General features: G+C 43.0%; 1 protein-coding gene across 4 annotated transcripts in view; it reads left to right on the forward strand.

Annotated features, from left to right (window-relative positions):
* The window catches only part of LMBRD2 (LMBR1 domain containing 2), a 61,254-nt gene that overhangs the window by 23,537 nt on the left and 24,199 nt on the right, over positions 1-13,518 (forward strand). For all 4 annotated transcript variants that reach the window (XM_075932533.1, XM_075932534.1, XM_006116760.4 and 1 more), the window contains exons 7-10: positions 4,025-4,099; positions 4,942-5,055; positions 10,605-10,788; positions 12,388-12,569. In XM_075932533.1, coding sequence (XP_075788648.1) covers positions 4,025-4,099; positions 4,942-5,055; positions 10,605-10,788; positions 12,388-12,569 — 555 coding nt within the window. The remainder of the gene's footprint in view (positions 1-4,024; positions 4,100-4,941; positions 5,056-10,604; positions 10,789-12,387; positions 12,570-13,518) is intronic.

The raw sequence follows: 13,518 nt of genomic DNA on the forward strand, positions 1-13,518 counted from the left end.
GATCAGATTTTCTGTAAGAACACAGAAACACCAAGATCCTTGAGTAAACGTCCATAAAATGGTTATCTTGTGCATTTCCAGTACGATAGAGGGGGGCAATCAGATCTTGGCTGGAAACAATTGTGACAAAACTTGACTGTATGATAGGCAGCATCTTCCATATACTCAGCTATTGTTGTCAAAAATTGTCTGAAATATGGCAGCCAGATACAACTGAATGAGAGGATAATACCTAAGCAGAGAGATTTCAGGATATTAAAAAAATCCTTAATGGTAATTAGAGAGTTTTCTAAAGGAGCATTGGATGGGTTAGTTTTTGCCTCGTCTACCTTGCTTCCCATGTAAGTCACCATAGCAAATATCTAGAGCCACTAGCATTGCATCCTTGCTCATTTTGCATTCTTTATAACAGTGGTACATAACCCGTGGCCTACAGGCTTCATGTGGCCCACTAGGTTCTAGCTATGGCCCATGCACCCTCTCTGTTTGCTCACCTTCCTTACGTGCCTCTCTTGCAATTGGGCATTGATGCCCCACACTTTCTACTCCTCTCCCTCCCAGCACTTTCAGAACACAATGAATCCACAGATTAGCATTCCAGCCCCACTCTTCCCTTTTCCTCCCAGACCTTGAATAGCTGTGAACAGCTGATTCATGGCTTTCAAGCTCTGAGAGAGAGGGAGACAGGTGGGGATGGAGCGCAAATTGGCAAATTCATGGCACTCCAAAAGTGCTGGGAAGGGAGGGGAGGAGTAGGAAGTCTGGGACTCTGGTGCGTGAGAGGCACAGGAGGGGGGCGGCAGCCAGGAGGTGCATGGACTGTAGCTGGAACCTCAATGAGCCATAGTCCACCCACCACTGTGGCCCACTGAGACGAAGGAGGGCCACTCGTGCAGCCCATTCATCAATTTTTGTTGCCCATCACTGTCTTATAATCCTCTCGCATTGAGTCACTTATCACTATTAAACAATGTATAACAAAAATTAGGAAAAAATTAAATTTATTTCCCGTCCCCAAATTAAAACAACAAAAATGTCCCCTCAATGTGCCTGCTTAAAAATAGATAATCAGTTTCTGTTTTGTATGTGCACACAGACATGATAGCTTTTGTAGGTCTATTTGATGCCAGTAGTGTTTCTGGTTCCCTTTCCAATACGATAAGGGACATTGTGCAATTATTTATATTGTTGGATGCCTAAGAAATCTCAACAACATTCATTGACTAGCTGGAGTTACCCGGCGTTGCTCGGGAAAGTTGATATAACTGAGGTGAGGCCCTGAGGGGAGGAAGAGGGAAGGGAGCCGTGCTCCTGCCTCCAGCGCTTGAGCCCACCCTCCACTTCCTTGTCCCTCCGCCGGCCTTAGTGAGTGACTTCCCTGCTGCTTCCCCGGGAAACTGCTTCTCCCCGCACTGCCAAGCTCCGTGCAGCCCCACGGCAAGGCGTCGGTCTCTCATCTCTTCCCTCCCGCAGAACCTTAAAACCTTCTCCTGGATTAAAGGTTATCCCATGCAAAGTATGGTTGCGGTAGGTCGTATAGTGTCCAAGTTATTAAAGCACAAACATACAAACATTCTCCTTTATATATTATAGATAAGAAGTTTCAGAATTTTTAAAGAATCATTTGGGTTGGCAAGGACTTCTATTGGGTCATGTAAGATTTCCGCTTACAATTTTTTAACCATTTAGGGCAGGGGTTCCCAAACTTTTTGACACGGGGACCAGTAAATCCATTCACGAACTTTTGGAGGACCGGTAATGTTCATTTGCATATTCATTAATCAAATAATGAATATTCAAATAAGTTGTTTCTGGTCCTCCCAAAACCCCCAGTACCAGCTTTAGCAAAGCTTTTGATATGGTCACCCACAATATTCTTGCCAGTAAGTTAAGGAACATGGATTGGATAAATGGACTGTAAGACAAACAGACAAAGCTGGTTAGACCAGGGTTTCCCAAACTTTTTACTTTAGTTGGAACCCCCCTTTTTTTTTCAATACTGTTTTTTGCAGCCAAAAAATATAAACACATAAAAAACAAACTGAGAAAATACCAGACATATAACATGTCTGGTATTTTCTCATTAGGTAAGTTGTATTATTATTAGATGTACCAGTTTGTAGTTTTGAACTGCCTGGCTGGTAAATGTGCTCAGGCTGTATGAGTGTGTCTACCAGCCAGCCAGTTTGCAACTACCTGAGGGGGGTGTGTGTGTGTGGGGGAGGGGACAATAGAATCCCCGGGCTGGACTAACTCATGTGGGGGGGGGGGGAGAACAGGAGCAGCGTCCCAAGATCTACATATGGCCGGGTCAGTCCCACTCCCCGCAGGCTGATTCATTCCTTCCCCTTGCTCCCCCCGCTGCGCCTCTGGCCAGCCCCACTTACCCCAACCCCCTCCTGGGCAGCCAGGTCCCCCCCACTTCTCCTCCCAATCTCCCTTGGCCAGCCCCGCTGCCCGCATCCAGCCCTCCTTCCGGCGGCCGCTTCTTCTCCCCGCCCCCATCTTCCCCAGCCAGCTCCCTGCCCCCAACCTCGCACCCCCCCGGCAGCCCTGCTTCCACCGGCCCCCAGTCTCCCCAGCCTGTCCTGATTCCCCCATCCAGTGCTGCTTTCGGTGGCCAGCTCTCCCCTCCTCCTCACCCCAGAATCCCCTGGCACTGCACCTTCCCTTAACCCTGCACCCTCCTGGTGCCTCTCCCTTCCCTTACTGCCCCCTTTGCCCTCTCTTTCCCTGATACCCACCCCCTCAGCACTCTCTTCCCCATCCCCTCCTGCCCCTCTGTGCCCTCACACATGACTTGCTCCATCCCCACCTCTCTCATGCCCACTCCTTCTTTCAAGCCTTCTCCCAGCACCTCCTCCTCCAGCCCCCAATGCCCTTCCCCTCTCCTCTCCTCTCCCAGCATCACCCTGTCCCCACTCCCACTGACACCTCCCCTCCTAACCTTTCCCTTATTGTCTGCGCTTGGCCCCCTGCCATTTGTTTCTCTCTCCTGCACCCTGTCCCTTGGTGCCTTCCCCTCCCAAGCCCCTTCTCCTTCCACTCCTCCCCCTCCGCGCAAGCCTGCCGCCGCCGCCTCCTCCTCCTCCTCGCCTCCACCCAAGCCCATTCCCTACCTTCTGCCTTCCACATTGCGGGGCCGCAGGCTGCCGGAGCCAGTGTGGCCCCGCCACGTGCCTCCGAAGACTTTTAAAATCTCGGGCCGTGACGTCACGTCAAGCCCGGGTGTCCTCCCCGCCCACTGCTACGCCGCACATGGGCAGCAGCAGGCAGTGAGGAGGAGCCGCGTACGGCAGGGACGCTCTGGCGGCGGGGTGAGAGGACACGCGGGAGACCTGCGCCCGTGCCAGGCAGAGCCGAGGGAGAGACCCAGCTCCACATATTGGTGGAGCAGGGCCCTTGGCTCTGTAACTCGCCGGCACTTCCGGGTTCAGGGGCGCAGGACCTGAATCAGCCTAAGGCCAGTCCTGCCGACAGCCACCAGGCATGCTGAGGTCTGGTATTTTTTTCCCGCGTCCCGGTATCGGGCCGCGGCCCATAATTTGGGAAATGCTGACTTAGGGTATGTCTACACTAGCCCCCTCGTTTGAACTAGGGAGGCTAATGTAGGCATTCTAAGTTGCAAATCAAGCCCGGGATTTAAATATTCCGTGCTTGATTTGCATCTTCCTGGCCAGTCGCCATTTTTGAAATTTACAAGTCCGGACTAACTGCCTGCATCTTCATGCGGCAGAGACCCAGTATTTCGAATAAAAGCCCCTAAATCGAACTACCTGTTAAACCTCCTGCAAGAAGGAGCTTATAGTTTGAGCTACTCTTTGGTGACTGATACATACTTGTTTCCATATCTAACATTAAAATAGTATTGTAAAGGATAACTGAAAAAGATAAATATTCTTTCCTCTTCTGTATGCTGTTTCTTCTTCTTAATTCATTCAAAGTATATTTTAACACAATGTTATTTTTATATGAAATGACATGTAATGTTTGTGCCTTGTTTTTTGGTTTTGATTTTTAACAGGAAGTCCGTAAAGTGAATGAGAGTATCAAGTATAATCACCCGTTGAGAACATGTGTTGATACAATATTGAAAAAGGTACTTAACGAATGATACCGTTTTAGAGATTCTTGTTTTTTATACGTTCCTTAATACACCAAAACCTGACTTTTTAGCCCTTTTAAGACTCTTGTCCAATTTTACAATATCTTTTCTTGTGCCTTATTTTGTTTTTATTCAAAATTTTTGAAAGCTTTTGTTCTTAAAAGCTCTGTTGAATACCAGCAATCCTAATTCTGTTGATAGGAAATGTGAAATTATTAAATTGGGATTCTGTTCACAGTATTAAGACTTTTCTAGAATATGGAAAGCAAGCATATAGCATTTTTGAACATCATATAATTTTAAAAATATATTTATTATCTTGATTCTCTGCTTACCTAACAGTTATATTTTCTTGTTTATGAGTGAACCTCTCTATGCAATGACGACTGTGTAGTATGGTGTATAATTGCTCGTGTTCTATAAATATAGTTTGAGCTATTCTGTGGTGACTGATACGTATTTGTTTCCATATCTAATACTAAAATAGTATTGTAAAGAATAACTTAAAAATATTATTTCCTCTTCTGTATGCTGTTTTCCTGTTTTGAATGTATTCAAACAAACTTGACTAAAGTATATTTTAACAAGATACTATTTTTATATATTCTTAGAACATGATCATTTAAATACAGAGAAATGCTGGCTTCACTTTTTACAAGTGAATCTTTTGCAGTGTTGGAGGGGAAATATGTAGAATATTTTTAGTGAAATGCATTTTAGTTGCATCCACTGTCTAAAAATTATTTTAATGTTTTAATACAAGAGCTTTTTCTACTGGTAATTTATGTTCTGCTTCCATAAATAAACTACTTCAATTATTTTCCTTTTCCTATCAGTGTCCTACTGAATACCAAGAAAGAATGGGTAGGAACATGGATGACTATGAAGATTTTGATGACAGGCAAAACAACTATCCCAGTGAGAAAAGTCTGGAGAAACTTCACAAACAGGTAATTCAATAAAGTTCTGTTGCAGCATCACTTCTCTTGCTAACATTCACTTAAGACTGTTGTTTGCTCTAAAATAGTTAACATTTAAAATAACCTGACATCCTTAAATTGCATATTTTTTTTATTCCACTCATAAAACCATACCTGTTTGTTCTCTGTCTGACAGTGGAACAAAATATATGTTAATATGTATGAAATTCAGAAAAAATATCTAGCGGTAGAAAAACAGGGATTCCATTATAAGTTGTATAATACAGGCAGACCCCGGGTTATGTCAATCCGACTTAAGTCGGACCCCTAGTTACGAACGGGGGGGGGAGGCGCAGCTAGTGCGGGGGGCGCTTCTCCCCAGCAGACCAGGGAGACGCGGAGCTAGCGCGCCTCCCCCTCCCCCAGCAGACCAGGCGTCCTCCGTGGCGAGAAAAGCCGCTCTGCTTATCCCTGGTCTGCTGGGGGGGGGGGCAGCTAGTGCGCCCCCTCCACCCCCAGCAGACCAGGCTTTTCTCGCCGACGCCTGGGGTAGAGCAGCTGGGGCGCTGCCGGGATGGTCCCCGCAGCGCCGCACCTCGGCGCTGCGGGGACCAACCTGGCAGCACCCCAGCTTCTCTACCCCAGGTGTCCCCAAGTCAGCTGCTGCTGAAACTGATCAGTGGCTGATTCCAGGAAGCCCGGAGCAAAGCAGCTCTGCCTTGGGCTTCCTGTAGTCAGCCGCTGGTCAGTTTCAGCAGCGGCTGAATCGGGGACACCTGGGGTACAATATGTACCAGTTCTGACTTACGTACAAATTCAACTTAAGAACAAACCTACAATCCCTATCTTGTACGTAACCCGGGGACTGCCTGTATTGTAAATGGACGTGCTGTATTGGAACATAAGAATAACCATACTGGGTCAGACCAAAGGTCTGTCTAACCCAGTATCTTGTCTTCCAATAGTGGCTAATGCCAGGTGCACCAGAGGGAATGAAGAGAACAGGTAATCATCAAGTTGCCCGTTCCCCGCATCTCACAAAAAGAGGCAAGGGACACAATTCCTGCCCATCCTGGCTAATAGCCATTGATGGACCTATCCTTCATGAACTTATCTAGTTCTTTTTTTGAACTCTGTTATAGTTGGACTTCACAACATCCTCTGGCAAAGAGTTCCACAGGTTGACTCTGCGTTGTCAGTCTGAAACAGAAATTGTAGTGAAAGGGCAAGAAATGAATTGTGGAGAAAGAAAATAGTGGGGTGGGGGCAATACTCAGTTTTTAAGTACTCCTTTCACATCTCTTTTTATAAATAGAACTAAAAAATAGGCAGAAGTCACCTTTCTATCAGTTACTCTTTTTCAGCTTCAGCAGCTAGTCAAAGTTCAAGGCCTTATAAGTTATTTTGGTTGGGAGTAAAAATTGATGATGGAATAATCTTCAGTGCAATCTTGTCTGTTTACAAGGAATGTACAAAATCCTTCTGTTCCAAATGCAGAGAAATTAAAAGCAAAAGTGGTAGTTTCTTAGTTAACAGGCCTAAACCTCCTGATCCAGACCTCTCGCTAGGCTTGTCCCAAGGTCACACCATACTTACTGACTGATGCTTGGCTTTCTTGCTTTCCTGAGGATATATCTACATTGCACTCAGGAAATGTGATTTTTAGCTTGCATAGGCACAGTACAGCTCTAACTAGAATCCTGAGGTCATGTTTGAGTAGCTAGTCCATCATACCTCTACTACACTGCTGTTTTTGCTTGAGCTAGCTTTGATTTAACTTGATGAAAGCTAGTTTAGGTCTGTATTACATTTGCTACAATCACATCTCCCATTGTCTGTATAGACATACACTAAATTCCAAATTTACACTACAGAGTTTAGTTAACACAAGTATCAGAGGGGTAGCCGTGTTAGTCTGAATCTGCAAAAGCGACGAGGAGTCCTGTGGCACCTTATAGACTAACTGAAGTGTAGGAGCATAAGCTTTCGTGGGCAAAGACCCACTTCGTCAGATGCATGAAATTAACACAAGTTACTTTGGAATACGACAGCCAGCTTTTGTATATCACTTGGCTGTGTAGGTGCCTTGCATTCTCACCACAAGTGGTTGCATCAATAGAAAATGTGGTACATCATCGTTAATATCCAATATGCCCTGCATCACTATCCTACTCAATATTTTGTTAAACATTTTTGCAGTGCTTTGTGGGATAGAAGCAATTTGCCCAGGGATGTCTGGAACTAAAGGTTAAGTTCCCAGTCCCAATATGCTTGTTCTATCTCAGAACATTTGCATTGTTTTTTAAAATCTCCACTGTCTACATGCTGCTTGACAGTCTCTACCATCTTCTGACTCAGCTCAGCAAAATGTTAATAATCACTGCCAGATGTACTATTTTTCTTAGTGGAGCATGAATAAATATTACAACTGGAGATGTGAGGAGAAAAAAAGAGATAAGGAATAACACATAACTAGATACTGGGCACCGTGAATGAAAATGCCAAGTTCCCACTTCTGGGCCTGAGAAATGAGTGGTGATTGGAGGGATCACATTGTAATGCAGGTTTGGGATGATGAACAATGGCCCCAGAACTTTCAGATGCAAAAGGTCATGTTTCTGGATCTGTGTGCTAGGCTAAATGCACACCAGAATGAGAGCTGCACTGACAGCGGAGAAGCAAGTGACCATTAAGTTCTATGGGTTTATAATGCCAGTTTGCCCTGCCAGTGACCAATCAATTTGGTGTTGGAAAATCCATAGTTGGGGCTGTTGTCATCTAATTGTGCAAGGCCACTACGCATTTGCTTCTGTATAGGATTGTGACTCTTGACAAAATGCAGGAAATCAAGGTGGATTTGCAGCAGTAGGACATGTATCCTTGTTCAAGTACCATTTCACCTTGCTAGCAGATATTAGAAAAGCATCCCTGTCTGTTTACGGTTCTGAAAATGCTAGTGGATAACAGCTACACTTTACTGATATCTGCATGGGCTGGTCGGGGAAGGTGCATGAAACTCCTGTGTTTAGGAACACAGGACTTTTCCAGACGCTACAAGAAGGGGCATTCTTTTGTGACCAGGGCATTATCGTTGGTGATACTGATAATGCCTATAGTGATTCTGGAGGGGCCCAATCTTTTGCTTTTTGATCTGGCTCGTGAAACCATACCTATGCTACCTGGGCATCACCAAGGAAAAGTGAACTATTACTCAGCAGAATGACTGTTTAATGTGCCTTTGGTAAACAAGAGTCTGGTGCTGTTAAATCACTAGCTTGAGTATCAGTGAGGCAAAAATATCCATCATTATTATAGCTATAAATGATTGTGTACAGCATGATAACTCTGAGGCAAAAGGCTCGACTGGTTGTCTCCTGAATTTGAACAGCTAGACACAAGCTATTAGAAGTGCTACCCTGGAGTGATGGAGCTCAGGGAGGTTTTAAAAGACTATTGTAGCAGTCAGCCAGAGCAATATTATGTGATGCTTTTATGAACTAGTGTGCTTTTGGGTGTATGGTGAGTTACTGACTCCTGTTATGAATTTTGTAATGCAGAAGTTAAGCTTGATGGAAGTTAACAAACATACTGAATTTCTGGAAATAAAATGTTATTATGTGCAAAGAAACAGGAAACAAAATTAAAGTGCAAAACACAAGGTAAAGACATTTTAGCAGCATTGTAACAGGGTAACTAGTGCTGTAAAAATCCAGACAAGCAAAAAAGATTTTCATGTATGTATTAAAAATGTATGTTTGTCATGTTATAAAACATGTAATGCATTGTGGCTGATTTTATGGTTTACACATCTTGGTGTATGTATAGTTATAATTCTTCTTGTTTTTCCCTCTGGCATGGAATGGAAGAAATAAGGCTTCAAACTATGCAGCAATCTATTATGATGTGTATAGAGGGTGGGGAAGGGATGTGCATGGAGTAGTGACTATGGTTTATAAAGGCTACTAAACCTGGGGTCTTTGGATACATCGGTTGATAATGCTCTGCAATGTGTGAGGATGTTGTCTTACCAAATCCTTGATATCATGGTGCACTTCTCAGCTCTCGAGTGTATCACTACAGCCAGGGGCGGCCCGTCCATATAGGCGAACTAGATGGTCGCCTAGGGCACCAAGTTAAATAGGGCGCCAAATATCGTTGAGGGGTTTGGAGGTGGGGGCACCGATTGCATTGGTTGCCTAGGGCACCAGTTGCTGGCAGCTAATCTAGGGCTGCTTCTGACTACAGCACTGCTCTGCAGGTCAAACCATGGAGTACAGGCCCTGGCATAGCATGAAAGGGGAAGGTAGCACAGTGTTGCATAGAAGTTTAGATGTGGGTGTCCTTGGTATGATTATAAGAAAATTGTGGTGGATATTGCCAATATCTTCACTGGCAGTGGTTATTTTGGCAAATATCTCCCTTTTGCGGTGACCAATACACAGAGAAAATAGCTTCTACTAGTGTCCTGAAGCCAGCCTGGATACATATGCTGCCAGCTTGTTTACTGCAATGGTAGCAATGGAATTCATCTCAGAGTGGTGTGGGAAAGTGTGCTATTCCAGATAAAGAAATGAGAGAATACAATCCCTTGAAATGTTTGGGAGACTATTCCAGAGTATCTCCATGAAAGTTCTAGCAAGATCTCTTAAGAGGATAAAGAGGAAATTCTTGCTCAGATAAACAGCATTCCATGTGTTCCCTGCCTAGCCCAACAAGTCATAGAATGGAACTGCATTACCCCCCCCCCCCCCCACTAACTCTGAGTACAGAAAAAAGCTCTGATGTGACTTATGTATTTAGACTGCTATGCTATTTACAAAAAATATTCTTGATATTTAAGTTTCTAACACACAAAGCAATCAAAAGCCAATGACGCTGTTATCTAATTGCAGATGGGATAGGGGTCTTCTCCAGATGACATGTTCATTATGGAAGAAGCAGGCCCATGGAGCAGTATCAAATTTGTTATTTGCATCCCTTGCCTTCTGTGTCTGCTGAAGTTCCTTCACTTTCACTGACACCACTGTCATCCATGTTCTGCTCCAGTTTCTGCACAGAGATGTTTCTTTGGTTATTCTTTATCTGTGCTTTGCCATCTCTTCTCGCATGCTGAGGTGCTTAATGACTTCTTTCCTGCTTCAGGCAAACGTACATCTGGTTGTTTATATGTGTGTGTGGAACCAGCATGGACAGACGCGTGCAAAGCTGAACTATTGGGTGTGCTCAGGGGAGGGTGGACAATCAGGAAAGGACATTTCAAAAAGGCAGTTAGGGACTTTAAAATGGTGGAGGGTGGACAGACATAATCAAAATAACACTCATTGGAACTCTGTGCCCACATGGTCCTAGTTTCTGGGTAGACTGTTAGGACTTGTTTTAGGTGTGGCCTTTTAACTGTTTCTATAGCTCTCTTCTACACTCACCCCATCATCTCCAAATTGGTTTTAATTCAGCCCTTAATGCTCAAAACACAGCCATATGGCAGTGAGCTGTCAGTTTGGAATTTAGCAAATTTCTTACACTTCTTGGAACAAACATTCTGTAACTGGAATTTTGGGTTATTTTTTTTTTTACTATAGGTAATTTATTCAGTTCAGAGACACCGTCGTACGCAAGTGCAATGGCAAATCCTTTTAGAACAGGCATTCTACTTGGAGGATGTGGCGAAAAATGAAACCAGTGCAACTCGTCAGTTTGTTCATACTTTTCAGTTCCAAGAACCTGAAAACAGAATTACCCGATATTTCTACACACCTACTGTTGGTATGTGTTGAATTCTTAAATGACTATAATTCATACTTTCCTGTCAAGAACATGGCATCTTTTCTCCTATGTGAGTAATAGTCACTTATAATACTAGTAGGCAAATCTACTTAATTTGCAGGAAAATTAAGAGCACTTAGATATTATATAATGGCAACCTCCATGAAAATTTCTAAAGCTTTTTCCTAGATGCAACTTTTTTTCCCTGCAGTAACATTATCAAGCAACACATCTGGAAAATTATTTAGCAATAACTCATTCAGTGCAAGTCATCCTGCCTTCTGTAATCTGTAACTCCTTAGAGAGGGCTGCTTTCAGCTCTCCATGCCTTTAAGTTGTCCCAGTACCATTGTGTTGACTCCTCCACCATCCCCTCATACCAGAGTATGGGGAAAAGATATTATGCTCTTGCATACATGCTTGGACCCCAACCCAATTTTTGCTTTCTTTAGCAGATGCCTCTCATTATCTTACTTCCATTTCTAGTTTATCAGGGAACTAATCCACTATAGATGAACTATAAACCTGCCAAAGTGCAATATGAATGTAATAACCTAATCTGTTCTCTAGGTCCCTGAGAGTACATCTACACAGCAGTGTTATTTCAGAATTACTGTCGTTATTCCAAAGTAACATAGTCTACTACACTACAAGCAGTTATTTCGACATAATGTCAAAATAATGTTGAGCTGGTGGGCTTCTTACTCCGACTCCTGTAACCCTCATTTTATGAGGAGTAAGGGAAGTCAGAGGAAGAGTGCTCTTTCTTGGATTTCCTGCTGTGGAGACAGTGCCAAAAACTGCAACAAGCTATTTCCACTATGCAGTGGACGTAGCTCAAGTTGAGTAGCTTATTTTGGCTTTAGCCCTGCTGTGTAGACATGCCCTGAGTAGTGGAGAGGCAAAAATCCTATACCAAGCCAATTCGGCTGTTTGGGAAAAAATTCTTCTTACTGTCAAAAAGGTGACTGGCATGGTGCCTGCAGCAAATTGCAAAAACCTAGGCTTGCTCTATTCCCAAAGAGAGGAGCTGCTGCTCCTGAGTGAAGAATAGATCCTGAAAAAGGGAAGAGTTAATAAGCCCTCCCCTTGGGTGCCAAAATTAGTAGTTCTGTTGTGCACCATTCTGACAGTTGACCAAGGAGCACCCTCTATTTCACCTCTTCAAGTTCCTGAGGAGGGGAAAAGAAGAAAGGTGGGATGCAGTCATTAAAGGAACCAAAGGTTCCTTTCCTTTGCCACAGACTCCCCCAGCCTTGATCTGTGAGATATGGAAAACACTGTCTAAACTAGTAAAAACACTAGTTGTAATTATGCTAATGCATACCAGAGCATACATCTTGTGCACAGGTAGAATCTTCACAGTTGAATAATAAATACTTAAGATTCTTCTTTGAGGAGTGTTTTTGGGGGCACTCCACTGTAGTGTGTTGGCATTCCTGCGCTTGAAATGGGAACATTTTAGCAGCAGTATCCCCCCAGGTGCCGGCATGCATGTGCAGCACCGCCAGTTGGCACAATGCTATTTTGAAAATTTCCATCTCTTCCTATTTCTTATATAAATTGCATTAATCGGCTACTTATTGCGTTTTTTTCCAGAATGGTACTGGGAGTGTCTTCTTCGGCCTTGGTTTTACAGAATTCTTGCTATTGTTTTGGCCACGTTCTCTGTAATTGTTGTATGGTCAGAATGCACATTTTTCAGCACTAAACCTGTTCTATCCTTGTTTGCTGTCTTCATACAACTGGCGGAAAGAACTTACAACTATATTTACATAGAGGTCAGTTTGAAATAAAACAGTCTTATTCAGATATTAGTTCCTATAGTAATGATGATGACTATGTTTTTTAAACTTAATACTTGTAAATGATTATGTATGAAAAATTAACTTCTGACTACTGAACCACAGGTGTTCTCTAAGCTTTACAGCTACTAAGACTAATTTTGTGGAAGTCTCTCCTCCTCTGTGCACCACTCTATTACAAGCAAAGGAGTTGGACCCAATTCAGTCATATGTAAGAACTAGAATAACTAACTCTAGCTAAGTAGACATGGTTTGATGATGTGATATATGGAACTTTTCATTTTCTTATCATCTGGGCTAATTTCTTTGTCAGAGTTCTCAATTTGTACAATATTTGCTCCGAGTATACCAACTTGCCACCAAAAAGGAAGTTCATAATCTTAGGAGCTATGGATGGCTTTAAGAGACACATTCCTTGCAGGAACTGACCCCAACATTTGCACTATGGTGATAAAACTACAGGAACTTTAAAACTCCTGTTTTATTATTAGACTGTCCTGTATAAGTCAAGAAAGAACTCCCAAGCTACTTATAGTGGTTTACTATTCATCTGTTTCTTTGTTCAACTCATCACCATTGTCTTGCAACTATGCAGCCTATAACATGCTTGAGTTTATACTGTGGAAATAGGGAAGGGAAAGTTAGCTCTTTTAAATCCTTCCTGGATATTTAAAAATACATGTCATAGTTTTGTAATGTAGTGGAGCGAACATGTTTGGTTTTTCAAAAATATTTCATTGCTTTATTTAAATACATCTTGTATGCAATATCTTGACAGCATTGTATTCATGCCTACATAAGCTAAGTTTATGCATTAGTTATGTTGTTATTCCATGACATAATAGAAATAAAAAAGAATTTTGCTCTTAAAGTCTTTTATTGCTGTAGTCTAATAGTGTAGAAGTTATTTTGATATAATTGTAAA

The sequence above is a fragment of the Pelodiscus sinensis genome, chromosome 6 (genome assembly GCF_049634645.1).
Source record: "Pelodiscus sinensis isolate JC-2024 chromosome 6, ASM4963464v1, whole genome shotgun sequence".
NCBI lineage: Eukaryota > Metazoa > Chordata > Testudines > Trionychidae > Pelodiscus > Pelodiscus sinensis.